Source organism: Hoplias malabaricus, chromosome 17 (assembly GCF_029633855.1).
Source record: "Hoplias malabaricus isolate fHopMal1 chromosome 17, fHopMal1.hap1, whole genome shotgun sequence".
Taxonomy (NCBI): domain Eukaryota; kingdom Metazoa; phylum Chordata; class Actinopteri; order Characiformes; family Erythrinidae; genus Hoplias; species Hoplias malabaricus.
The window spans coordinates 36,258,199-36,285,588 of NC_089816.1; the positions used below are offsets into that span (position 1 = coordinate 36,258,199).

Here is a 27,390-nt window from a genome sequence, read left to right on the forward strand (position 1 = left end):
TCATCCCGACTCCACTTTTGCCAGTTGCCTTCCCTTTGGCTTTTCTCCCGGCCTGGTAATCCTCCCCAACTCCTCCTTCTCCACTCGCAATCTGCTGTCAGCCAAAGCTGAACCAAAAGTTGTTTCGTCACTTCTAGACAAGGAAGTCTCAGATGGTTTCATGATCGGTCCCTTCTCCATGCCTCCCTTCTCTCCCTTCCGCATCAACCCTATCAGGCAAGAAACACCTCATCATAGACCTCTTGGCTCCCCACGGCTTCTTTGGGGAAACGAATGGGCCCGTTGTGCCATTATCTTCCTTTCAGATAACGCGTCAGTCGTAAACATAATTAACAAAGGATGTTCAAAGTCACTGCCACTCATGTTCTTTCTCTGCCATCTCATTTGGCATTCAGTTATGCACCAATTCATTTTAAGGTCTACTCGCATTCCTGGCCATTCCAATCCAATAGCTGACTCACTCTCTCATTTTCAATTTCAGAGATTCAGAGTATTGGTACCAAAATCTGACCTTTATCCCACGCAGACGCCTCCATTTTCAGAAGTCATCTTCCCAATTCATCCCAGCTCTGCCATCTTTCAATCATCTCGCAAGACCTCATCCTCCAGGCCGTAGAAACCAACACCCTCTCTACATACTGGACCGGCTGGCTAACCTTCCACCAACTTCATAAAATTCCATTTCCATGCTTTGACTTCCAAACCACAACCTCGTTCATCACTCCAGTATATCTGTTCAAACTGTCTTCCCTACTCAGTCCATTTGAACCACTCCTTCGCCATCTTCAGACTCGTCACACACAAGCCTCATCTCGACATGAACCATTTTTCAAAACTGAACTTGGATCTGTTGCCACACGTCATTGGTTCCATCTCCATCTCCGTCACATTCTTTCTCTCAGTGGTTCCAATCGCGCTTACTTCTCTGCTCACTCCTTCTGCTTCCTCAGCCTCCTATCAAGGAATTCTCGACAACACCATCCAAGTCCTTGGCCACTGGTCCTTGCAAGCATACCACAGATACAACCGTACCCATGCCCACGAACGATTAGCAAATGTTTGGGGGCACGGCTTTACACGCACGCCTCCAAGCTGCCTTGAACTCCAGCCCAAACCTTCTGAGTTTGCCCTCTCTCCGACACTTCTATGGGTGTGGTCTATGCAAGTAAAGTGAAGTCACCATGTGACGTAGTTTTAGGAGCTAGACCACACCCCAATAACCTCTCCACAGCTCCATTTTTACCCCTTCACTCTCTGTATATTGTATGAGCAGCTACTGTATATTGTATGTGTGTGTGTCGCCCTGTGAAGGACTGGCTCTCCCTCCAGGGTGTATTCCTGCCTTCCGCCCAGTCATTCTGGGTAGACAGACCGCGGCCCTGAACTGGATAAGGGTCACAGACAATGAATGAATGAATTTGCTTTTATTTATTTTAAGTATAATTTTAATTAAACTTTACACCACACAAAAGCCATTTCAGTCCAGAAATGTGGAAACAGCTGTTTGATGGGGGATGCAGAGTGTAGTGGAAATAGTATGCACACGTTGTGATGGCATAAATACTACATAGTGGAGTAAATGATAATTACTTATTATTTTATTAATAATTAATTATTTAATTAATTTTGTTAAACTCCATGTTTCAGAGCCATTGAATAATATGTAGTGCCTTTACCTGTCCCATTTTAGCTTAGACAAGTAGGTCATCATGTTAGATGACTTTACATATTCCATCCATCCATCCATTATCTGTAACCGCTTATCCAACTTAGGGTCGCGGGGGGTCCAGAGCCTACCTGGAATCATCGGGCGCAAGGTGGGAATACACCCTGGAGGGGACGCCAGTCCTTTACAGGGCAACACAGACACACACATATCACTCACACCTACGGACACTTTCGAGTCGCCAATCCACCTACAACGTGTGTTTTTGGACTGTGGGAGGAAACCGGAGCACCCGGAGGAAACCCACGCGGACACGGGGAGAACACACCAACTCCTCACAGACAGTCACCCGGAGCAGGAATCGAACCCACAACCTCCAGGTTCCTGGAGCTGTGTGACTGCGACACTACCTGCTGCGCCACCGTGCCGCCCCACTTTACATATTATATAGCAGAATTAGCTAGAATGAATTAATATTAATGTATTATGCTCATTGACCCACCGTAGATTCTTGGCTCTGAAATTGAATCTGAACTAGAAGTAATAATTCTATAAAAGAAAAGTGCACACACACAAACAAATAACCAAGGATTGATTTTATCACACAACTGGTTTATTAATAATAATATCAAATAATGAATATTGATTATACATTCATATAATGAAATGGATCACAGTGATACATGCGGGAGCAGGGAGATTAATATATGAGGGAATTTCTCTATGATAATCACCCTAAATTCTAGAAAGGCTATTGTTTATCCCAGCAAGCATTCAGCACCACTCCTGAGCAATGAAAGAAATGTGTGGCCGTCTTCTCTGTCGCTGGTCCGGAAGCTTTTGTCATCACTTTGAGGATCAGAGGTCTGAGGTCTCTTTCATGTTCTGGGTGGCATTGAATTTTGCTGGAGTTAAACTATAGCTTTTTTTAAACTATAGTTTTTTACTAGAGATAAATAGAAAATAGAACTTCTGTTCTATCTGGACCATGATTGAGGCGCTCAAGAATGTTTAAGAGAGCCATTAGAGGCTGATGCCTGCAGAGCTGAAGAGCTCTCTGACTACCCTATCTGAGAAGCATTGTCTGCTGGAAGCAGGAGAAAGACGTTCTTCTGAAAAACTTTACGCACTTTTTGATAAATTTTGGTGAGATAAAGAGTGCATTTCGCTAAAAGGTGTGTCAACAGAGAGAGAGAGGTGAAGTGAGAAAAGAAGGGCTGTGTCATTTGGCGCCACTGGGCTTTTAACCAGAATTTAGAAAACCCACCTTTAATACATGATTGGTTCTCAGGGTTGAGGATTGGAGCCTCTCTTGCTCCTGATTGGCTGTTTCCTGTACCTTGGTAGTGACATCACATACAATATATGACCGTTGACAAGATAAAGATGATTCCTGTTGAATGACCATCCCAAGATTTTGAATCATACTTTTGCACTATAAAAGATTATATGTTAACATAAAGTAATATTATTCAGACAACAATGTTTTACATAATTCTTAACCAAATAACACACAGAGTATGTGGCTACCTTGGTTCTACATAAGTTCATATAAAAAAAATGACTTTACACACATGAAAATTAATTCCACCCATTCTGATTGTCCAAATGGAATTAATTTCACACAGTTGTATACATATGCCCCCCTCCAGGGTGTATTCCCACCTTGTGTCCAATGATTCCAGGTAGGCTCTGGACCCACCGTGACCCTGAACTGGATAAGCGGTTACAGATAATGGATGGATGGATGTATACATATGTAACTTCAAACTGTTTTAAACCAATGGGAATTAAGGTTTAAGTCTATAGTTTGAGAAGTTCTTTAATTAAGCAGTTTACACAAAGCATAAACTGATCCTTGGGAGTGTCTCCCCAAAAGATATTTATCTTCACCCTGTGTGGCCTTGGGTAATAAAAAAGGTCCCTGGAGAATGGTTTATGAGCCTGCTCTGGATGCTAACATTCCACCTGCTTTTCAAAAAAGAAAAAATAATTTCAAAAAATCTTTGCCTTAGTGATAATTACTGGATAAGCAGAAAGTTCCTCTACAGTTAAGCTAACTACTAAGAACACTGATTTAACATAACTAGTGGGCATAAGCCTGTTAGACATTGAATGTGAGCATTGTCACCTTAGATTACTGAAGAAACAAAGAAAAATAAGTTTCCCAGACAAAAAAAAATTTAAAACGGTACTTTGTGCTGACTGCGTCACCCCCCTTTTGAATATTTTTTCGTGGCTTAATGAATTAGCTGTGCATAGCGAAGGATGGCGATATACAACTTAGATTGGAATATAATGCTTAATGTAGAAATTAGAATTTTTCTTCTAGATTTATATATATATACTCTGTTGTGGAAGCTGACGATTAATACCATTAAAAGTATTCTGGGTGTCTGCTGCTCTTTATGACTTAACAAGGGTCATGTTGTTCCCTACAAGTCCCATGAGAATTTGGTGAGGGAATCTGGTTGTGAGGAACCCATTTGATACCCATCACATTCCTGGATAAATGATGAATGGTAGGGGAAAGATTTAGGACCCTGTGTGGGTCTGACCTATGTGGCAGGAACTTATGAGCTTGTTTCTCACATTTTATGGACTTTTGGACCAGTTTAACAGAGTTGTAATTTTGCAACTTGTCCCCCCTTTTCAGCTTTCATGGAATACATTTTGGTCATAACCATTTTTGCATGCCGTGTTTGTTCTTTTCCATGCTTTGTTGGCTGACTGCAAATGTGGCTCTGAGGAGTTTTGCAAACTGTAACTATCCTGTTGTGTGTTGTATGTATTTTGCTGGACTATGTGATGTTTTACTTTAATCCCTTTTTGTTCTGCACTTGGGAATTGAATGGGATCAAAATCACATTGGATGTTTTTGTGGTTACCCTGGTTTGTAAAGTCTTTTAATTTATCTCTTTCCAGAGGCCATTTGGGATCCGAATGGTTGTTAGGAACAGGAACTGTTACTGTTTGTAAAGTCATTTGTTCATCATGAGCTGAGATTCTCTGGCTCATGGCATCCTTTGTCACTGTTGGAGAGTGAAAGGTGTTGATATTCTCTGTGGGCCTGGGGTTTAGATAACAGGACTGAACTTCAAGGGTATGTGAGTGTGAGATGGGCAGGGGTTTGTGAACCTGGGCCCAGATCTTCAAACACTTGAAGTGGCTCAAGCCTGTTGAGCAGGTCCTTGCCAATAAGGAAAGGATAGTTTTCAATACGAGACACACATACAGGGTGAACCAGACTTATGGGCCCTATTGTTATGAGCACTCTTGCCACAGACGTTATTTTGATACCAGTGTATGAATAAGGCACAATTTTGAAGGGAACAGTTTTGTAACTGCAATCTCCATGGGGTGTGTTGTGCTGCAGCCCACATTTCATTAAAGAGCATAGATGACATCAGAGTGATGTCTGATGCAGTGTCCAAGAGAGCTTCTTGTATAAGCTTTTCCAGGACTGTGGTTAGATATTATCTTCGAGCACCCCCCTTTCCTTTTATATGGCCGATGAACTGTGGTGCAGGTGGAACACCTTGAACAACCATGACATCAAGAAGAGTCTGATTTTCACCCCCCTGATTAAATTGATCAGATGTGCCAGTCTGAATTGCAGGGGTCCTTGGGAAATGCTCAGTTTCACCTGAGGTGTCTGAGAAGGGGTCAGCTGTCTGACACTCGTCTTTACAAAGGTGCGACATCACCTGTTCAGCAGATTCTGGAATTTCTGTGTGAATTCCAGATACTTCAGACTCATTTGCATCATCTGAGCTTTCACACTGGTGCCATTTCTTATCCCTGTTCTCGTTAATCTAGTTAGGACAGGGGCTTTTGTCTAGGGTTTCGTCGCGTGTGTGCGAGTTTTGGGGACACCAGTGGTCCACCATATTTTCCTTGGGTGCTGGATTCTCATGCCTTCTGACTGGGAATTTATTCTGAGAGTGCCCTGACATTAACAGATTAACACAGGGGTTTGAGTGATGCTGGGTTACACCTGACCATTGAGGACTGGAGTGAGGAGAACTCCTATTAAATCAAATCATCAAATCAAATTTATTTATATAGCGCTTTTCACAACTGATGTTGTCACAAAGCAGCTTCACAGAATTCCAGTAAGACAAAGATTTGACATGAAATGTAAAAACAAATGTAAAACCCTCAAGTGAGCAAGCCAGGGGCGACAGTGGCAAGGAAAAACTCCCCCAGCTGAGGAAGAAACCTTGGGAGGAACCAAGGCTCACAAGGGGTGACCCATCCTCCTCTGGTCAATCTACTGGTGATGATAGTTAGTAGTCCGTGAGAACTTCAGTGTAGGGACAGCTTCAAGGCACTTGGTGGTTGCTGGAGCGTGGGCAGCTGGTCTGAAGCGTGGAGGTCATCGACAGTCATCCATCAGTGTCCAGACAGACAAGTGGGCAATTGTTTACTTGGAAAAATGTAAAGGGATGGAATTAGTTTTGAAGTGTTTTGTGTTTGTAAAGTAGAAAATATGAAAATTTCCAGAGTGTGGCTAATGACTCCGGCAGATTTGACTATGACAGCTTTAACTAAAAGGAGAGAACCAGGAGGACACACAGACACGGGAGCATCCTGAAACACTGGCATCCCTCCGCTCCACCGTCAACAAACCTGAGTGATCGCGAGAAACGGCGGGACGACAGCACCAGCGTCTCAGTTTACTATAATTCCCTGTGTCCATGGACCCCCCGGATCTGCCGCCTTTATCTATGGGGGAGCATTAGCTACCAAAAGATAAACTAAACAAATGTGTTTTTAGCCTAGATTTGAAGATTGCGACTGTGTCTGTGTCCCGAACATTTTCTGGAAGATCATTCCAGAGTCTGGGGGCTTTATAAGCAAAGGCTCTTCCCCCAGCTGAGGCCTTCTGAATTCTGGGAACAATTAAAAATCCAGTATTCTGTGATCTGAGTGAACGTGGAGGCTCATAATAGGAAATTGTATCTTGAAGATATTCAGGAGCAAGCCCATGTAGAGCTTTATATGTTAATAACAAAATTTTGTAGTCAATGCGGAATTTAACAGGCAGCCAATGAAGTGATGATAAAACTGGGCTGATATGTTAAAATTTTCTAGTTTTAGTGAGGACCCTAGCTGCAGCATTTTGAACTAGTTGAAGTTTTCTTAAATTGCTGCTGGTGCATCCTGACAGTAGTGCGTTACAGTAGTCAAGCCTTGAAGTAATAAAGGCATGTACTAATGTTTCTGCGTCCTGAAGGGATAAGGCATTTCTAATCTTAGCAATATTGCGAAGATGTAAAAAAGCTGTCCTAGTGATACTACCTATGTGTTGATCAAATGATAAATCCGGGTCAATTATGACACCAAGATTTTTTGCTGCTGAACCAGGTTTAACTGGAAAGTCAGCTAGATTTAAAATTAAATCTGATAATTTATTTCTTGCCACTTTTCGACCCAAAAGCAGGACCTCTGTTTTGTTGCTGTTTAGAAGGAGGAAGTTACGCAACATCCAGCCTTTCACGTCTTTTACACAGTCCTCTATTTTCTTTAATCTGTGTTTGTCATCGGGCTTGGCTGAAATATACAATTGTGTGTCGTCTGTGTAACAGTGAAAGTTAATGTCATGGTTTCTTATAACTGTGCCTAGCGGTAACATGTATAATGTAAATAATAATAGAGCCTTGTGGAATTCCAAATCTTACTTTAGAATAATTAGGGGTTCGAGCACGAAGTGCTTGAAACCCTATTGTGTTTGTTCTGATTTTAATTTGTTATTATTATTATTATTATTCTTTTTCTGCCATAAAACGAATCGCACAGCCCAAACCGTAAGGCCTAGAGACTTGAGACTTGGTCAATAGGTAGTAGTCGGTCTCGCTACTCAGGCGCAAAATATCAGCCCAATTGGCCTCAAGGGGGCGCTACAGCGAAGGAAAACGCTTTCATTAAAAGATTTTCCACCCCGTGTGGCGTAGAGACGAAATCTTTTTTTTTCCCTGATTCCTTGGGTCCTGCCGAATCAAAAAGGTACATACAACCACTAAGCTCCGCCTACTTAGATTTTTTGCTATTTTGCATAATTTGCAAAACCTACTTTTGTGTACTCCTCCGTGGATTTTTGTCCAATTTTCTTGAGCTTGGTGTCAAAATGTTCGCAGGAGCCTGTAGTTTAATAATTATCAAAAAAACGTTGAAATTTCGATTCAAGATGGCCGCCATATGCAAATGAACCTCTTCGGCTTATTTTATGTTTTACTTAAAAATCTATAACAAACTCATGGTTTACTCAAATGTGTTTACATTTCATATTCTACTTTCAGACATGATTCTGAGGTAGCTTGTCAAAGGAGAAGCCAATATTCATATAAGGGGCGCTGTAAATGCTTCAAGTTTATATCTCAGCATCCGTAAGGCGGATCGGACCGCCGCTTGGCATGCTGCTTCTATGGGCAAGGCTGTAGAGGGAAAATTAAGGACAACTGGATTCGAGCAAAATTGTGATTGTCATCGACCAATCAGCTGTCATCAGCTGTTTGACAACCTTAACAAGGTCCAATCATCATGGGATTTGACTGGTATGTCCCTGGTAGGCCTCCCTAAGAGCAGAAAAATTGTCATAACGATAGCCACTAGGGGGCGCTATGTCAAGAAAATATTATATATCTCTGTGAAAATTAAGCATATTGACACACAGTTTGCTTCTTTTTATACTCTGCAGAGGGCCTAACAACTTTGTAATTGCAAGTGTTGTCAAAAAATGCTTTGCTTTTTCTCAGTTTCCAAATGTTCAAAATTGAACCTTTTCGAACTAGTCCGTGGAATTTTGCGATATTCCCAAACAGTTGACCTTGTTGGAATCTGCAGAGTCTGTAGGTAAATAATTATCAAAAAAAGTTCAACATTTGGACAAACTTTTGTTGTAATAAAACAATTAATTGAAGCGTGTGGAGCTTTAAACATTCTTTTAGCTATAACTCAAACAAATTAAGTCTAATCAAGACCAACCATGACAGAAGTATGTATGGTCCTACCCTGAAGAAGTATGTACAATATGATCAAAATTTACCAAAAGGGGGCGCTACAATTGGACAAAAACTGATTTAATTGGCTTTTTTATGTTATAGCGCCATCTAGGAATGCAGTGGCACGCCAACTTAATTATGACATCTGCTCCTCAGTCTGATCAAGCATGTGAAGTTTTAAAATTTTTGGGGAAAGTGTTTTTGAGTTATAGGTGTATATTAGTGTACACATATTGCAAATATTTGACTTGTGGAATACATGCTAGATCTCTCTTATTGTGAGGGGCCTGTAAGCTACATAGTAATAAAAGTGCAACAATTTTTTCATTCATTCATTATCTGTAACCGCTTATCCAGTTCAGGGTCGCGGTGGGTCCAGAGCCTACCTGGAATCATTGGGCGCAAGGCAACAATTTTTTGATCAGTATTAAAGTTCGGATCCTTAGGATTCAGCTAATACCACATATGTCCATGTTAGGTAAATATCCACATAGGAGTACACGCTCAAATGTTTCTATATGTGCATTCATCCATCCATCCATCCATTATCTGTAACCGCTTATCCAACTTAGGGTCGCGGGGGGTCCAGAGCCTACCTGGAATCATCGGGCGCAAGGCGGGAATACACCCTGGAGGGGACGCCAGACCTTCACAGGGCAAATATGTGCATTCATGGCAGAGCTAAATATATGTGAAAGTAGTTATTTCTCACCAGCAGATGGCAGTCTAAAACTATACATTGTGCTGTTGAACTACAGTGGCTCTGAGACATTATGCAAAATGCAATGTGGAGCAAAGACCATAAGGCCCAGAAACACCTCCCTTGGCAGCAACATCCAGCAGGTGTGAAATGACTCAGCCAAGGAATTGACACTCTTTGGCCAGATGGTGGCGCTATAGCAAAGGGAAAAGCATTGCGGTCTATATCTCCTACACCGTAAGGCCTATAGATGAAATCTTTTTTTTCCCTTATTCCTTGACTTTAGACAAACTAATTTGCTATTGGATCATTTAGCTCAGCCCACTTAGATTTTGAGCTAATTTGCATAATTTGCAAAATATACTTTTGTCAATAAGTCTTTGAATTTTTGACCAATTCCCTTGAGCTTGGTGCCAAAACGTTCACGAGTCTGACCCTAGGTAATTATAGAACGAATGTTGACATTCTGATTCAAGATGGCCGCCATATGCAAATGAACCTCTTCAGCTTATCACAGGTTATACTTGAACATCTCTAACTCCTTCATACTTTGCTCAAATGGGTTCAAATTTCAGATTCTACTTATAGAAATGCTTTTAAAGGTAGCATGTCAGCGATGTAGGCCTATTGCTTCCAAACAGGCCTGTTAAGCGAGAACCCCGTTAATTGCCGCTTGCGGCTATATTTTGAATTTAGATTGTTTACTTTTACGAATTGATAACGTTCCGTTAAGTAAGATTTGAATCTTAATAGGGCTGTCCCTGTGATTCCAACCATGTTTTCTAACCTTTCTATGAGAATATTGTGGTCTATTGTATCGAAGGCTGCGCTTAGGTCAAGAAGCACCAACAGGGATACGTGGCCTTGATCAGAGGCAAGAAGAAGATCATTTGTTATCTTGGTTAGAGCTGTCTCTGTACTATGATGTTGCCTGAATCCAGATTGGAATTTTTCATATTTATGATTCTTATGTAGATATGAACTAAGTTGTTGGGCCACAGCTCTAAGATCTTGGACAGAAATGGCAAATTTGAAATAGGCCTGTAATTAGACAGTGTACTAGCATCAAGATTTGGTTTCTTGATCATAGGTTTAATAACTGCTAGTTTAAAAGCTTTGGGTACATGGCCCAGACTAAGGGATGAGTTTACTATAGTTAAAAGAGGATCAATAATAGCTGGTAGTACTTCTTTGAGCAACTTTGTGGGAATTGCATCAAGTGTGCAAGTTGTACAGTTTGCGGAGGTGATAATCTTCTCTAGTTCTAATTGTGGGAGTGGGTAAAAGGTTTCAAGTCTTTCTTTTACAGTTATATTATGTTTTATATCATTCACATCGGGTGGCAGCCAGGATGGATTTGATCCTGTGGCTTGAGTTTGTTGTCTAATATTCTCAATTTTATTATTAAAAAAGTCCATAAAATCTTTACTGGTGAGAGTTGCTGGAATTAGTTGTTCAGAACCTGCTTGATTTTTTGTAATTCTAGAAAACACACTAAACAGTGCTCTCGGATTATTTTTATTATTGGAGATCAGCGAGGCCAGATATGCTGAGCGAGCTTTAGTGAGGGCATTTCTATACTCTATAAGGCTGTCCTTCCAGGCAGAATGGAACACTTCAAGCTTGGTTGATCGCCATTTCTGTTCTAGTTTTCGTAATGTTTGTTTTAAAGTACGGGTCTTATCATTATACCATGGTGTGAGCTTTTTCTGTCTTATACTTTTATGTTTAAGTGGTGCTACCTTTTCTAAAGTAGATCGACAGGTATTTTCTAGGTAATCAGTTAGTACATCTAGGTCCATTGGGTCTGATGGAGTTGGAACTGGGGTCGATAGTTCTGGTAGGTTTTCTATAAATTGTAGGGCGGTAGATGGTTTTATTATACGCCTTGTAGAATAGCGAGGGTTCCTACATATATTATGGCTAAAACGTAGCTCATATGAAATTAAGTAATGATCGGAGATTGCTGAGGATTGCGGTAAGATATTAATTTTGTCAATGTTAAGACCTAGTGTCAATGTTAAGACCTAGAACTAAGTTTAAAGTGTGGCTGCAGTAGTGTGTAGGCCCTGTTACATTTTGAGTAATACCAATAGAGTCTAAGATTGAGGTAAATGCCTTTTTTAGTGGGTCACTTTCCTTCTCAAAATGGATATTGAAATCTCCTACAATTATAACTTTATGATTGCACACCGCTAGGTTTGTAGCAAAATTGCTGAATTCTTTCAGAAATTCTAAGTAAGGCCCTGGTGGTCTGTAAATGTTGCATAATAAAAACTGCCTCAAGACAGTTAGCAGACGGTCGGTTTAGCCTGTCTGTCTGCGGCCTGGTCCCGGCTCTGGATTGTCAGCAGCTATCTACACTACTCTGCTGACTAACTAAAAGACTATGTGCTATGCTGCAAGAAAGTAAGGCAGCACCCTCCCGCGTGGGGTGGATACCATCCCTACCTATAAGACCAGGCTTGCCCTCAAAACGAAACCAATTGTCTATAAAGCCCACTTGATTTTCGGAACACCACTTGGACATCCAGCAGTTTGTCTGCTGTAAGCTTCATCGCCACGCCGCATTGGTATGGGGCCAGAGCAGATTACGGCATCGGACATCGTCTGGGCCAGTTTAATCACCTCTGTAATATTATTCTTAGTTACCTCAGACTGCCTCAGACGAATATCATTGGCCCCTACATGAATGACTACCCTCGAATATCTCCTATTAGCTAACAGTCTAAGGTTGCCACTAATATCCGGTGCTCTGGCTCCCGATAAACAGCTAACTGTTACTGCCGGCGCCCCTAAAGGAGTAGCTAATTTCACGTGTTGAACAATAGAGTCTCCTATAACCAGAGCACTCTTAAGAGGCTCCTCAGCGGGTGCTTCGCTGAGCAGGGCAAACCTGTTTGACACGCGAATCGAAGGAGCATGGTGTCCCGGTGGGCTAGCTTTGGCCTCAGCGTTAGCATCAGCCTTAGCTTTCCGGCTATGACGCCGAGATGTCACCCATTCACCCCTCTGTGAGGGCTCTAACGCCGGAGTCGTGGGGGTGCTAACTCTCCCTAAGGCACCCGGAGTTGCTAACACTGAATCTCGCTGTTTATCCCTTAACAATAATAAGCTCCGGATGCGCACTTCTAACTGGTCCACTTTATCCACCAGAGAGCTAACTAGCTGACACTTACTACAAACACAACCACTATCTTTATCGCTAGAGGTGGAAAAGGGGGTTAAACTAAACATGCCACACTCTGAACAGGCAAAACAGCCAGTAGTAGCCATGGAATTGCAGGTACTTACTGCTTTTAGTTGATTTTAGTAACTTACACCAAGAATCTCACAAATAATTTCACAAATGAAAAGCGTGTTCATTAAATCATTAAATCAAAACCACAGTGAAATGACAATCATCGCTCACATTCAAGGCATAACTTAGGAATAGGTCCTAGTTATGAATTAATTAGAGGGGAGGAAAGTTTACAACCAGTTGTGAGGCCAGAGTTGCTTACACAGTTCGCTCTTATCACTGAAGTACAAGGCTTGTGGTTAATTTATTGGTGTGCGATTTTCCTGCACAGGAATCATAACCTCTGATCACCATTATATTCAGAGCCCCACGTTGGGCACATTATTTATATATATATATATATATATATATATATATATATATATATATATATATAGTGGAAATAGTATGCACACGTGGCATAACTTCTACATAGCGAAGAAATTATAATTAATTATTATTTCATTAATAGTTAATTATTTAATTTGTTTTGTTAAACTCCATGTTTGGGAGCCATAGTGACTTTACCTGTCCAATTTTTACTGTTAGATGACTTTACATACTATATAGGAGAATCAGCTAGAATGAATTATTATTAATCAAAGTACACACACAAACAAATAACCAAGGATTGGTTTTATCACACAACTGGTTTATTAATTATAATATCAAATAATGAATATTCATTATACATTCATATAATGAAATGGATTACAGCGATACATGAGGAAACAGAGAGATTAATATATGAGGGAATTTCCTGTATGATAATTACCCTAAATTCTAGAAAGGCTATTGTTTATCCCAGCAAGCATTCAGCACCACTCCTGAGCAACGAAAGAAATGAAACCATGTGACCTTACGTAACCCAGGAGATACTGGAGACTGTAGTTAGCTGGGAGTATGTCGCTGATGTACGGTGTTTTCTGGCGAGACTTCCTGGAGCACTGCAGACACGGGCTTTGTAGAGCTGCAGGCATGGGCATTCCTTTTCTCCCCCTTTTTAGAGAAATGGCGACCCCTCTCTCGGAGCTGGTGGTGTTCTGAAGTTCTCTTTGAGGATTCTCTATCATCACTGATCTGCTGCCTTGTGAGAGACACGTCCATGCAGGTCTCTCTGGGCCTCATCTCAGAAGATCATTCTGAGGATGCGTGTGGCCGTTTTCTCTGTCGCTGGTCCGGAAGCTTTTGTCATCACTTTGAGGATCAGAGGTCTGAGGTCTCTTTCATGCTCTGGGTGGCATTGAATTTTGCTGGAGTTAAACTATAGCTTTTCTTAAACTATAGTTGTCTTCTAGAGATAAAATGAAAATAGAACTTCTGTTCTATCTGGACCACGCTTGAGGTGCCCAAGACTGTTTAGGAGAGCCATGAGAGAGTCTACGCCTGCAGAGACATCTGCAGAGCTGGAGAGCTCTCTGACTACCCTATCTGAAAAGCATTGTCTGCTGGAAGCAGGAGAGAGACGTTCTTCAGAAATAACTTTTTCTCGCCAAAATGTATCAAAAAGTGTGAAGGGGGCGCCAGTCCTTCACAGGGCAACACAGACACACACACACATTCACTCCCATACTCACACCTACGGACACTTTTGAGTCACCAATCCACCTACCAATGTGTGTTTTTGGACGGTGGGAGGAAACCGGAGCACCCGGAGGAAACCCACGCAGACACGGGGAGAACACACCAACTCCTCACAGACAGTCACCTGGAGTGGGAATCGAACCCTCCAGGTTCCTGGAGCTGTATGACTGCAACACTACCTGCTGCGCCACCGTGCCACCCAAAAAGACTTTAAACACATATAAATTAATTCCACCTGTAGTGGATATGATGAATGTGTATTAATTTTTAATAAGACATTTTGACTTTCTGAAGATGCAATTTTAAATACCAAAGCTTTCGCTAGTCTTCAGAGACATCTCCAAACCAAGATCGGAATTTGAGATAAGCATCCAGAGCAGGGTTGTAAAACCTCACTCCAGGACGTTTACGACCCAAGGTCCCAGGGTCAAGAAGAGAATCTTTGCAAAATGCAGAGAGACACACAGACCCACCTTTATTCCATGTCCTCTTACACCTTTTTAAAGACTGTTAACTCTAAAAGACTCAAACATCCCAAAGTTCTTACATGGAAAACAAGTTGTGTATGGGCACAACTGTTTGAAATTAATTCCATTTGGACAATCAAAAAGGGTGGGATTAATTTACATGTGTTTAAAGTCATTTTTGTTTATATGAATTTATGTAGAACCAAGGTAGCCACATACTATGTGTGTGGTTGGTTAATAATTATGTAGAACATGGTTGTCTTAATGATATTACTTTGTGTTAGCATCTAATCTTTTATATTGCAAAAGCATGATTCAGCATCCTCGGATGGTCAGAAATTGTCTTTTTTCTTGTCAAGGGTCATAAATTGTATGTGATGTCACTAACAAGGTACAGGAAGCAGCCAATCAGGAGCAAGAGAAGCTCCAATCCTATCCAGTCGGGTATTAAAGGCAGGTTTTCTAAACTCTTGGAGTTGGGCCCCTCGTGGTCCAGAGAGAACCGATTTTTCTATATTAATGTTGTCCAGATAGAAACTATAGATTAAGAAAGCTATAGTTTAAACCTAGCGAAATTTCAACGCCACACCCAGAGCATGGAAACCTTAGATGGCTGCAACCTACAAGGCGTCTGCAATTCGACATGCTCGCTGTCCATCTCCGGATACGTAAGGTCACATGGTCTCATGTCTCTCATGGCTCATGGGTTGGTACTGAAAGTTTGCTGGGATAAACAATAGCCTTTCTTAGAACTTAGGGTAATAATTGTCATAGAGAAATTCCCTCATATATTAATTTTCCTGTTCCCTCATATATCGCTGTAATCCATTTCATTATATGAATGTGTGATCAGTATTCATTATTCTAATTTCCAATTAATAAACTAGTTGTGTGATAAAACCAGTCCTTGGTTATTTGTTTGTGTGTGCACCTTTCTTGTATGGAATTATAACTTCTAGTTCAGATTCAATTTCAGATTCAAGAACCCATGGCAGGTCAATGAGCATAATTCATTAATAATAATTAATTCTAGCTAATTCTGCTGTATAATATGTGAAGATGGCCTTCTTGTCTAAGCTAAAATTAAGACAGGTAAGGACACTACATATTATTTAATGGCTTGCAAACATGGAGATTAGCAGAATGAATTAAATAATTAATTATTAATAAAATAATAATTAATTATCATTGACTCTGCTATGTAGTGCTTATGCCACTGCAACATGTGTATAGCTATTTCCACAACATACCCATTTTGATTGTCCAAATGGAATTAATTTCACACAGTTGTATACATATGTAACTTCAAACTGTTTTAAACCAATGGGAATTAAGGTTTAATTGTATAGTTTGAGAAGTTCTTTAATTAAGCAGTTTACACAAAGCATAAACTGATCCTCAGGAGTGTGTCCCCAAAAGATTTTTCTCTTGATCCTGTGTTGCCTTGGGTCATAAAAAAGAGAGAGTGGTTTATGAGCCTGCTCTGGATGCTCACATTCCATGATGAGAAGAGAGACGGAGAGTAGAGAAAGGTCCTTCTGCATATTAACATAACTATCAGCATATTAAGTCTCCAAAAAGTATATCTTTATTAAAAATTAATAATCTGTTCATCTCCGCTACAAGAGTAAAACACTAAAAATGACAAAACTCAATCAATCACACAGCTTTTAAATACAGAGTACTTGTGAAAAATGTAAAGATTATGATTAGTGCTGGTCATTTTTCCCAAAATCAGACTGTTTCATTAATTACAGTATTTTCGGTCAGAGCAGATACTTTCTGTACACTTCTGTTCATCATTTTAATTCCAGTGTGAACAACATGGACTAGTCCAGGTTAAAGGGGAGAAAGGATGCGTATTTACTTTTGTTTCTTTCCTTTGCTCTTTCATTGTAACTCAACCCCAGGTCTTTTTTATGTTAGACAGTTCCCATTTCAGATAAATATCTGCACGCTCACAGTTGCCCACAATACCCTCATTAAAACAATGCAGGAGAGCTGAAGATACTAAAATAACTAAGCAAAAAGATGCCCCACTTGAGTGGCACTGAGTTTAGGAAACACGTTTACATTTTCTGTAGTGTCCCATTTGGCCTAAATATTGTATTCTAATGTTAGATAAAACAAAAACATAAGGCTGTTAAATGTTATTTCATGATCAATCAAGTGCTTCCAAAGAGAATGGGGCCAGTTTAAACACATTAAAATATTTTTAAGACAGACTCCAATCTGGAGACGTTGGATACATCAGGACCATCTCCAAAGCTGTCAGACAGAGGCTGTGTAGGATCCTCTATTTCAGCTGCCTTCAGTGACATAACAGCTGAGAAATTTACAGACTTTGTAATGTGGCTAATGTGCTTTTGTTAATTAGATGATATATATAAGTTTTGTACATGTTCAGTTTTCTGAAGCATCCAGTGAAATGTTCTCTCTTTCTTCAGTGCCTGAAATAAAAATAGCGAGTTAGTGTCATGTGAGAAGTGATATTTTGTGTGTGTGCAGGATTCTACACTACTCCCAGTGTATACTCTGTACAGCTCACTGTAAACACACATTACACTTTACGTAGCAGGTGAGTAACTTACTGGAGGGTTCTGAATACCCACTCTGAGGAGAAGCTAGGAGAAAGAACAATAAACAGAAGTGTTAGAGAGTTTAATCAGAGACAGTATTTGGCATTTATCAGAGCATGGTTATAAAAGCTGCAGAACCAGATTTAGTTCTCAATTTACCTGTTTTCTTTTTTCTGTATTTGATTATTATGTAGATTCCAGCTCCCACAACACACACCAAGCCCACAGCCACCAGCACAGGGATAACAACCAGCTGTATGGGTTCCCCTGGACCCAGCTCTGAAACACACAACACAGAAGGTTATCCAGAGGCCCAGAGTGGACTGAGGGGAGTCTACTGCAGGCTGCAGCTCCGTACCCAGATGGACGTCCAGCTTGTTGTCCAGGCCGAGGTGGGTGACGCTGCAGGTGAAGAGGCTCTGTTTAAGGTCCTTGCCACTGAGCTCCAGGTTCTTCCTCATCTGGTAGGTCCCGTCTCCATTGGGCAGCAGCTCTCCTCCAGTGGTCAGTCGCTCAGGAACTGGTTCTCCATCTCTGAGGATGGTCAGGTTGATGTGACGGGGGTAGAAACCAGTGGCCAGACAACTGACCCCATCCCACCCAGACACAGAGCGTTTCTTCTGGATCAGCCTCACTCTGGGTTTCACTGGAGAGAGGAACAGGAACCCGGCATCAGAAATAATATCATGTTTATATTTATGTACAGCTAGATTTGTTAGATTAATGTTAGATTTGCTTGCAGCTAACAATCTCAGGAACTTCACTTCTCATTTGCTACGACAGATGCCCATCACAGTGAGCCATTTCCTGCTCAGTTGATGGATGATGATGTTCAGTTCTGATCTGAACATTAGAGGATTAGAATGAGCAAACATTTGCGAAACCCTCTGACAGAAAAGAGAATTACAGCTCAGTGCTTTTAAATAGCTTGGCCCTACTAATGAGACACCAAAGCCTCCTCATCCTCCACCTCTAGAGTCAGAGCCAATACACCTGTAGAAACACCCTTGAAACAGGAGTTTTAGCAAAGCTTCAGGCTCATGGTTTTACTGCCAAAATGCAGAAAAAAGTGAATACAACTTTTGCAATTACAGCAAGAATTAAATAGAAGTAGCTACATTATGCTGCTATAGTTAGCAATGTTTTGAGGCATTGTTTTCTTGTCTGGTTTTATAATAAATAAAATAAGAACATGCACTGTAAACAGTTATTTGTTAAGCAATACGTTTAAAACAGCATCAATATTACATATAGTCAAATAATAGAAAAGCTGCTCAAAACCATATTCTTCCTGCTGTAGTGTGATATGATGAGCAGAGTCGTAAAACCTCACTCCAGGATGGTTTATGACCCAAGGCCACACAGGGTCAAGAGAGGAATGTTTTGGGAGACACTTAATTAAGAACTTCTTAAACTATAGAATTAAACCTTAATTCCCATTGGTTTAAAACATTTTGAAGATACATGTGTGTACCACTGTGTGAAATTAATTCCATTTGGACAATCAAAATGGGTGGAATTAATTTACATGTGTTTGAAGTCACTTTTTATATTAATTTATGTAGAACCAAGGTAGCCACATACTCTGTGTGTCATTTGGTTAAGAATTATGTAAAACATGGTTTGTCTGAATGATATTACTTTGAGTCAACATATAATCTTTATATTGCAAGAGTATGATTCAAAATCTTGGGATGGTCATTCAACAGGAATCGTCTTTGCCTTGTCAATCAGGAGCAAGAGATGCTCCAATCCTCAATCTCTCAGGACCAATCAGGTATTCAAGGTGGGTTTTCTAAACTCTGGTTAAAAACCCAGTGGCTTTTCCTTTCTTTTTCCCTTCTCCCATTCTTTCCACACTCCTTCGCTTCACTTCATATATACTTTTTCAAGGCTAAAGAGAGAAATCACTCAGGTTTTGAAATGACTCTCCAGCCCTCTGCAGGTGTAAGAATCTTATGGCTCTCTTAAACAGTCTTGGGCCCCTCAAGCATGGTCCAGATAGAACAGAAGTTCTATTTTAATTTTATCTCTAGTAGAAAACTATAGTAAAAAGGACTGTAGTTATTCCAGCAAAAATTAAATGCCTCCACCAGAGCATTGAAGGAGACCTCAGACCTCTGATCCTCAAAGTGATGACAAAAGTTTCCGGAACAGCAAAGGAGAAGCCCACACACACCCTCAGAATGACCTTCTGAGAAAAGGCCCAGGAGGAACCGGCATGGACGTGTCTCTCACAAGGCGGCAGATCAGCGAAGACGGAGAATTCCCACAGAGACTTTCAGAACGCCACCAGCTTCGATGGAGGGGTCGCCGTATCTCTGAAGAGGGGGAGAAGAGGAATGCCTGTGGCTGCAGTGCTCCAGGAAGCTGTGCCGGAAAGCACAGCTCCCAGCTATCTACAGTCCATCTCCAGGGATACGTAAGGTCACATGCTTTCATTCCTTCATAGCTCAGAGTGGTGCTGAATGCTTTGCTGAGATGAACAATAGCCTTTCTAGAGTTTAGGATAATTATCATAGAGAAATTCCCTCATATATTAATCTCCCTGCTCCCTCATGTATCACTGTAATCCATTTCATTATATGAATGTATAATCAATATTCATTATTTGATATTACAGTTAATAAACCAGTTGTGTGATAAAACCAATCCTTGGTTATTTGTGTGTGCACTTTTCTTAAACCGAATTATTCCTTCTAGTTCAGATTCAATTTCAGAGCCAAGAACCTACAACGGGTCAATGAGCATAATTCATTAATAATAATTAATTCTAGCTAATTCTGCTGTAAAATATGTGAAGACTACTTGTCCAAGCTAAAATTGGACAGGTAAAGGCACTACATATTGTTTAATGACTCCCAAACATAGAGATTAACAAGATTAATTAAATAATGAATTATTAATCCAAAAATAATTAATTGTCATTGACTCCGATATGTAGTGTTTATGCCACCGCAACGTGTGCATAACTATTTCCACTACACTGTACAATGCTATTGCTATCAGAGTATTTAAAGAAAGTGTTGGTTAAAGCCTTTAAAACCAGATGGCTGCTTTTGAGAACAACAGAAAGGGTTACATGCAATTTGACTAGGCACCACTCTCTTTTCTGATGCAGTATAGAAGGCAATGTGAACTCCCACCAAACAGCCTGTCACACGCAGCGGGATTAGAACCCACAACCTCTAGGGCCCTGGAGTTGTGACAGAGACACTACCTGCCAATATGTTGAGAAGTTCAGTAAAAAATTAATAGAATATTTTTTTAATATCATGTAAGTTAAATGTTACAGTATAATACCAGAAGCGCTGGTACCCTTCTCGCCCTAACCGCAGACTACAGATTCTGCTCTTGCACCAACTGACTCAGGAAAAGCTTCTTCCCTGAGGCTGTGAACCTCCTGAGCTCCACACATCATTATATGCATATTTTTATGCCACCCCAGTATGTCTTCATTCTCTGTATTCTTCTTTTCTGCACTTTATATGGATTTCATTAGCTTTGTACCTCTCTATTATTCACAATGACAATAAAGTTGAGTCTAATCTAATCTTATAGCTAATATCAGTTATTCTATTTATGATTATAGAGCAGTCTGTTGTGGGAACCAGGGGAGGGGCCTCTGTCAAACTGCGGTGCCCAGGGCCCAGAATTTGGTGCTACGTCCCTGTTTACAGTCACTCAAAATCATTTCAACTGAGAAACAAAGAAGAGCTTGGATCAAGTACCAAAACCTTTTTGTCCACGAGGGAGATAAATACATCTGAAAAATGGCTTGTGAGTTTTCTGAGGGTTTAGGATGAGTTCCTGTGATGTTTCTGAACAGGACTGGAGTTTGGTTGTTTTTCTTGTCGATGTTTTAAATCCATCACCTGCGCAGACACTTCTCACCACCGCACGAGGCTGGAGTCAGCTATATATGCACCACTGTCCTATTCCACCTTAAATGGAATTTCCTCTCTGCATCCAAAAGATACATAGTGCAGTTTCTGCAGTGCTGAGCCCACAATAGCAACTAAAGAGGCTCTATCCTTTATTACAGCTCAAGTTTAAGGTGAAAAGATACTACCTAGGTTTTTTTCAGAGGATGTCTAAAGACAGTTCTAATACGGCTTCAATAACAGCAAATCTTAAAAGTTAAAAATCACTCTCCACAACGTAAACACCACCTCCAACATATGTTGTGCTTTTGTACATTTCACTCATGATATCACCTACATTAAAACAGCACAGGCTCCTCTCACAGTCTCCTCTGATCTGTTTTAGAGTCCTTTCTCTTCCTGACCTCCATCTGGATTTTGTGTGTCGTTGGAGCCACGTGACTCAACATAAACTATTGCTCTTTTTTTTCTGGAGTATATCAGCACTCTCTTCTCTTTTGTCTTCTCCTTACTTAGGTTCTTTTTGCTTTTGGATTTTGCCCTTCTTTTTTCAGGAGTATTTCTCTGTGCACTCATGCTTGGCCTCAGCTTGTTTTTCTCCTTTTAGGTTTATCCTTTGCCCTTTTGGTAATAAAGTCCAAATTATGCTTTGAGCAGATCAGAAACCTGAGAGCCACAATGTCCACACCGGGAACTAAGCTAGATTCTTGTTGTAGCAAACAAAACACTCATGAGCCATAAAGCATTACACAGTTCTGTTGAGAGTTTCCTGCCCCATGATTCTGAAGATGCATAGCCAAGTTTTCAGGGGACTAGCCCGGTACAGCATTGATAGAGGCACTGTTCTCCCTATTGCATGTCACAATCATTTTTTGAAGTTGTCATTTTAAGATAGACATACTACCTAGTGCTTCTTTAAGATGTGCTGTTTAGGTCGCACCTTCGGCACAATTTACGTGGACAATATCTTTGAATTTGTTAATGAATGTTAATTCAGAACATAAACAGTGAAACAAACAGCCAAACATTTAAAACTTAATTACATTTTATATTTAAATGTCTGTATCTTACCTTTCCTCTTCACTTGATGACTCCTCTTCTCCAGATAAGCTTTGAGTGTTTTAATGCATGCTGGGTAGTACACATGTCCCTGACGCAACTGAATTAATTCCAAGAGTATTTTCAACCTTTCTTTTGGAATATTTAAACCATCTTGATATGTAAATGTGTCTTTGTGAAAATACATCTCGTCTGTTGTGGACCTTCCAATTGCACTTTTGGTGATCATTGGTCCGGGCTGATCATTATCCATCAGTTCACACACCACCAGTCTCTGCTCAACGTAAATCCCTAAAACAAATATAAACATAGCAATCAATGTTATAGAAGAAGAAGAAGAAACACCTTTATTGATCCCTTAGGGAAAGTACTTCTCTGCTTTTGACCCATCTGTGGCATTGAACGCACTAGTGAGCCATTCTTCACACACACACAGCCAGAGCAGGGGGCTGTGACCACCTCAGCGCTTAGGGAGGGGGCAGTTTGGAGGTAAGTGGCCTTGCTCAAGGGCACTTCAGTCGTGAATGAATGCTCCCTTACAGGTCCCAGGAACTGAACCAGTGACCCTCTGACCTCAAGCTCACTTCTCTAACCTCACGAGGGCAGCCGTGTATTCATTCATTGTCTGTAACCCTTATCCAGTTCAGGGTCGCGGTGGGTCCAGAGCCTACCTGGAATCATTGGGCGCAAGGCGGGAATACACCCTGGAGGAGGCGTCAGTCCATCACAGGGTGGCAGCCATGTAGCAACACTGTGTATAGTATGTTTCCAAAAGTGTACAAATCACTGAATTCAGGTGTTCTAATCACGTCCACGGCCTCAGGTGAATAAAACCAAGCACCTAGGAGTGCAGACTGCTTCTACAAATATTTGGAGCTCCGTGAATTCGAGCATGGTACTGTGAGAGGATGCCACCGGTGCAACACATCCAGGTGATCCGATGAACGAATCTGGATTTGGCAGTTGCCAGGAGGACGGTACTTGCCTTTATATATTTTGTATGTGCACGACATCCCAATTTGCGAACATTTGTTATTCACAAACATACGCAGGTTCTACTAAAAATCTGGTGTTTACTCTGCATTTGTGAATATGGTCCAGTGTCGGTCAAGCGTGGTATGGTACTAGGATAAGATTTAAGATCAAATAAATACAGCTTCAATACCCTGTAACATTATTACAAATTACTGCAAAAAAATTACTCTTACTTTCAGTAACATTTAATTCATGCTTGACATAGAGCCATCTTTCTTCAAAGTCAGCATGCATGTAGGAACTTATAGTCCTGATAACATCGGGATCAACCACAGTGTCCACTTCCTTTTCTTTATGATGGTGTCTTGAAAACAGGGTGTTTTTCTCAGAATCAAAGTATGCGACTGTGAGGTCATCCAACAGGACAGTCGCACTCATTTCTGGAAAAGGTGTGTCTCCCTTGATGTAAGTTGTAAACATCACCAGAGAGTGAGAATCTGTAAGAGGAGAGGAGGAGAATCTGGAATAACGTTGCAGTAAGTATTGATTATACACTCTCAGAATTAAAGGTATGGTACAGGTACATTACTGTCACTAAAGCTACAAACAGTGTAGTGTATCTTTAAAGCTACAAACAGTGTAGTGTATCTTTAAAGGTACAGACAGTGTAGTGTATCTTTAAAGGTACAGACAGTGTAGTGTGTCTTTAAAGGTACAGACAGTGTAGTGTATCTTTAAAGGCACAGACAGTGTAGTGTATCTTTAAAGGTGCAGCAGTGGTGTTAGAGTCCAGTTGTGTTCCCTAAAGGTTCATTACATTCTCTTCTCCAGAAGGAGAGGGGGATCTCTGTAATCTTTCATTATACAACTGTGGAGAATAAAAGAACACAATAAAAGTCCTGGAGATGAAACGGGGCGAATTAAATCATTCATTCATTGTCTGTAAGTCTTATCCAGTTCTGGAATCACTGGGTGCAAGGCAGGAACACACCCTCGAAGGGGCACGAATCCTTCACAGGGCAACACACACACACACACACACAAATATTAATAATAATAATAATGTTTTATTTATATAGCCCATCCTCCAACAGCTCAGAGCGTTTACCAAACATTAAGTAAAAAATGTAATATACATTAAAATAAACATTCATTCATTCATTATCTGTAACCGCTTATCCAATTTAGGGTCGTGGGGGGTCCAGAGCCTACCTGGTATCATTGGGCGCAAGGCGGGAATACACCCTGGAGGGGACGCCAGTCCTTCACAGGGCAACACAGACACACACACATTCACTCACACACTCACACCTACGGACACTTTCGAGTCGCCAATCCACCTGCAACGTGTGTTTTTGGACTGTGGGAGGAAACCGGAGCACCCGGAGGAAACCCACGCGGACACGGGGAGAACACACCAACTCCTCACAGACAGTCACCCAGAGCTGGAATCGAACCCACAACCTCCAGGCCCCTGGAGCTGTGTGACTGCGACACTACCTGCTGCGCCACCGTGCCGCCCTTAAAATAAACAATAACAGAATAATAATTGTAATAAAATAAATGGAAATCAAGAGGCACTCAAAGAGCTAATAGAGGCATATTTAACAAATAGATAAGAACAAGTAAATAGCACACAGTATGGAGATAAATGCAGATTAGCATTCATCCTTGAGAAGAGATTTAAAAGAGTTCAGATTTCATGCTGCCCGGGTGTTTTCAGGGAGCTGATTACACAGGTGTGGAGCAGCAGAACAGAAAGATTGAGTCCTGTGATGGGTCTTTGGCACCACAGGTAAACTAAAGCTTGCTGAATGTAGGGAGAGGGATGGGAAATGTGGGGTTAATTGAGTGTGTTATCATGCAACAGTATTGGCTTCCTATTGGCCAGGTTCTCATTCAGATTTTCTGATCCGCTCAACATTGATGGGTGCTCTGTTGAGATTGTTAAGAGCACCAAGTTCCTTGGTGTCCACTTAGCGGAGAACCTCACCTGGAAACCCCCAAAAAAACCCAGCGGCATCTCTCCAGAAGCTGAGAGAAGCCCATCTCCCTCCACCCATCCTTAACATCTTCTACAGAGGCACCTTAGAGAACATCCTGAGCAGCTGCAACACAGATTGTTTTGGAACTGCACCGTCTCTTACCGCAAGACCCTCCAGCGCATGGCGAGGACAGCTGACAGGATCATTGGAGTGTCTTTCCCCCCCATCACAGACTTTTACTCCGCCCACTGCATCCTCAAAGCAACCAGCATTGCGGACCCCACCCACTCCTCACACACACTGTTCTCTCTCCTGCCGTCGGTATGAATGTACTGCAGCATCCGGTCCAACAGGTAGACTCTGCAACAGCTTCCTCCCACAAGCCATCAGCCCCCTCAACTCCAGTCTGAACTGACAGACTGCTCCAGATACACACACATACGCATGCACACATACACATGCACACACATACACACACACACTCACCAAACACTTAACGTGATAAGAAATATTTGGACTTACCTAACTACCTCACACAGTGGAGTCCAATTGCACATATATCTGTGCCTTGTTGCACAAGGCATATTTTACACGTTATCTCCTGTGCTCTTATTGTTCTGTGGCTGCTATTTTTCATGGGCGCAACCCACACACTCAGCTCTACTGCTCCTCCCACAAATGCATGTTCCTTACAAATGTGGCACCATTTAATAGAGAAATTAACGTGTTCCAATGGTGTAAGATTTATTGCCAAGAAGCTTTGTTACAACAAAGAAATAATCTACAAACACACATCTCCTTACTTTTTGTGCTATGTTTAAATTAAATGACAATAAAGCCTCATGAATCTTGAAAATCCTGACCATGAACCAATTACACAGTTACTTGTTTTAAATGGCCCTGTGAACATAACAGAGTATGAGGGGAACTGCATGTGTGGCTTATTTCCTAGGACATCATGTCTTTATTTTCAAAGTGAAAGGTGCATTGAAGATACATTATAACAGACTGAATCAAAATCCTGAAGATGAAGAGATTTTACTGTGGAATTGTTTTGTAACAGCCCTGGGAACATATCATGCGACATGACAGAGTGTGTGGGGAAATTGCATAGCTTTGCATACAGTTTATTAGAGTGAAAAACAAACTAATGTTTATTTAGCAGTGAAAATGTAATAAGGTCAGCTGCAGTGTAAAGAGAGCTGTTAGCCACAGCTCAGTGGAGTGATACAGTGGTTGTGAAAAAACTGCTGTTATCACAAAATGTCAGCCCGATTAGAATACCTCTCAACCAATCAGAGTGCAAGACTGTTGTATAATAACAAAATAACAATTTAAAAAGCTGCTTGATTTATGCAGAACATTCGAATAAAATAAATATAATACATTTACAGTATTAAGTAATAAGCCTTGTTTTCTGTTCCTATTTTCTCAATGTTTTTTTCTGGCTTTTCATTTTCTTCTCGATTACTGTCCTTTTTTTGGGACTGAAAATTATAACTCTATAAATCAAACAGACAGAATAAATAAAGTGTAGAGCAGGAAAGAAACAGAATTAAGATGATTCCGAGAGCACAGTCCATGCTGAGGGAATTTCAGCTGTAATTTCTTATACACAGCACTTCCCCAGTGAATCTCACAGTAAACATGTGAGAGTTGTTGATGTGTTCTGAGCTCTTACCTGTGAACACTGAGTGAGGAATCACCAACATCAGGAGAGTGAAGACCCCCTTCATTTCACCACAAGTTTCACAATCAGTCTTCAGGAACATGCAGCTAAACCTGAGCTGTAAATGTGAGCTGAATCTGTTGTGTATCACAGAACACACCTCCTCTGCCTCCCTCACTTTCATTAAGTCACTTTTCTTTTTGCACAAACACAGGAAGTACCAGGCGACTTCTAGTTACTGGAAGCAAATAACACTTTCCAAAATGTTTCTTTACATTTATTTTGTTCTTTATTTTCTGTATTTATTTCATTTACTCATTTACTCTCCAGAACCAGTACACGTTCACACATCTGAGTCTGATATAAAGACTGAGGATATCAGAATGATTCTGGGCCCGGTCCGGTCCACATCCCCCACTTTCACAGCCCACTGACCCAGGACTGACAGCACTGAGGCGGACCAACCCAACTCTCCACATGGAGCCCACATAAACTCCAGGCGTCAGGGTCCCCATGTCATCAGAGGTCTCTGGGCCAC

The 27,390-nt window shown here is 41.0% G+C and overlaps 1 protein-coding gene across 1 annotated transcript; it reads right to left on the reverse strand.

Moving 5' to 3' along the window:
- On the reverse strand, nt 1-26,919 carry LOC136673340 (major histocompatibility complex class I-related gene protein-like). The gene is made up of 7 exons (XM_066648738.1): nt 26,865-26,919; nt 23,432-23,695; nt 22,236-22,514; nt 17,639-17,926; nt 17,440-17,559; nt 17,293-17,325; nt 1-209 (listed from the first exon to the last, which is right to left on the reverse strand). Exons 1-7 carry the CDS (start codon nt 26,917-26,919, stop codon nt 1-3), a joined length of 1,248 nt encoding a protein of 415 aa, XP_066504835.1.
- Between the last annotated feature and the right edge of the window lie 471 nt (nt 26,920-27,390).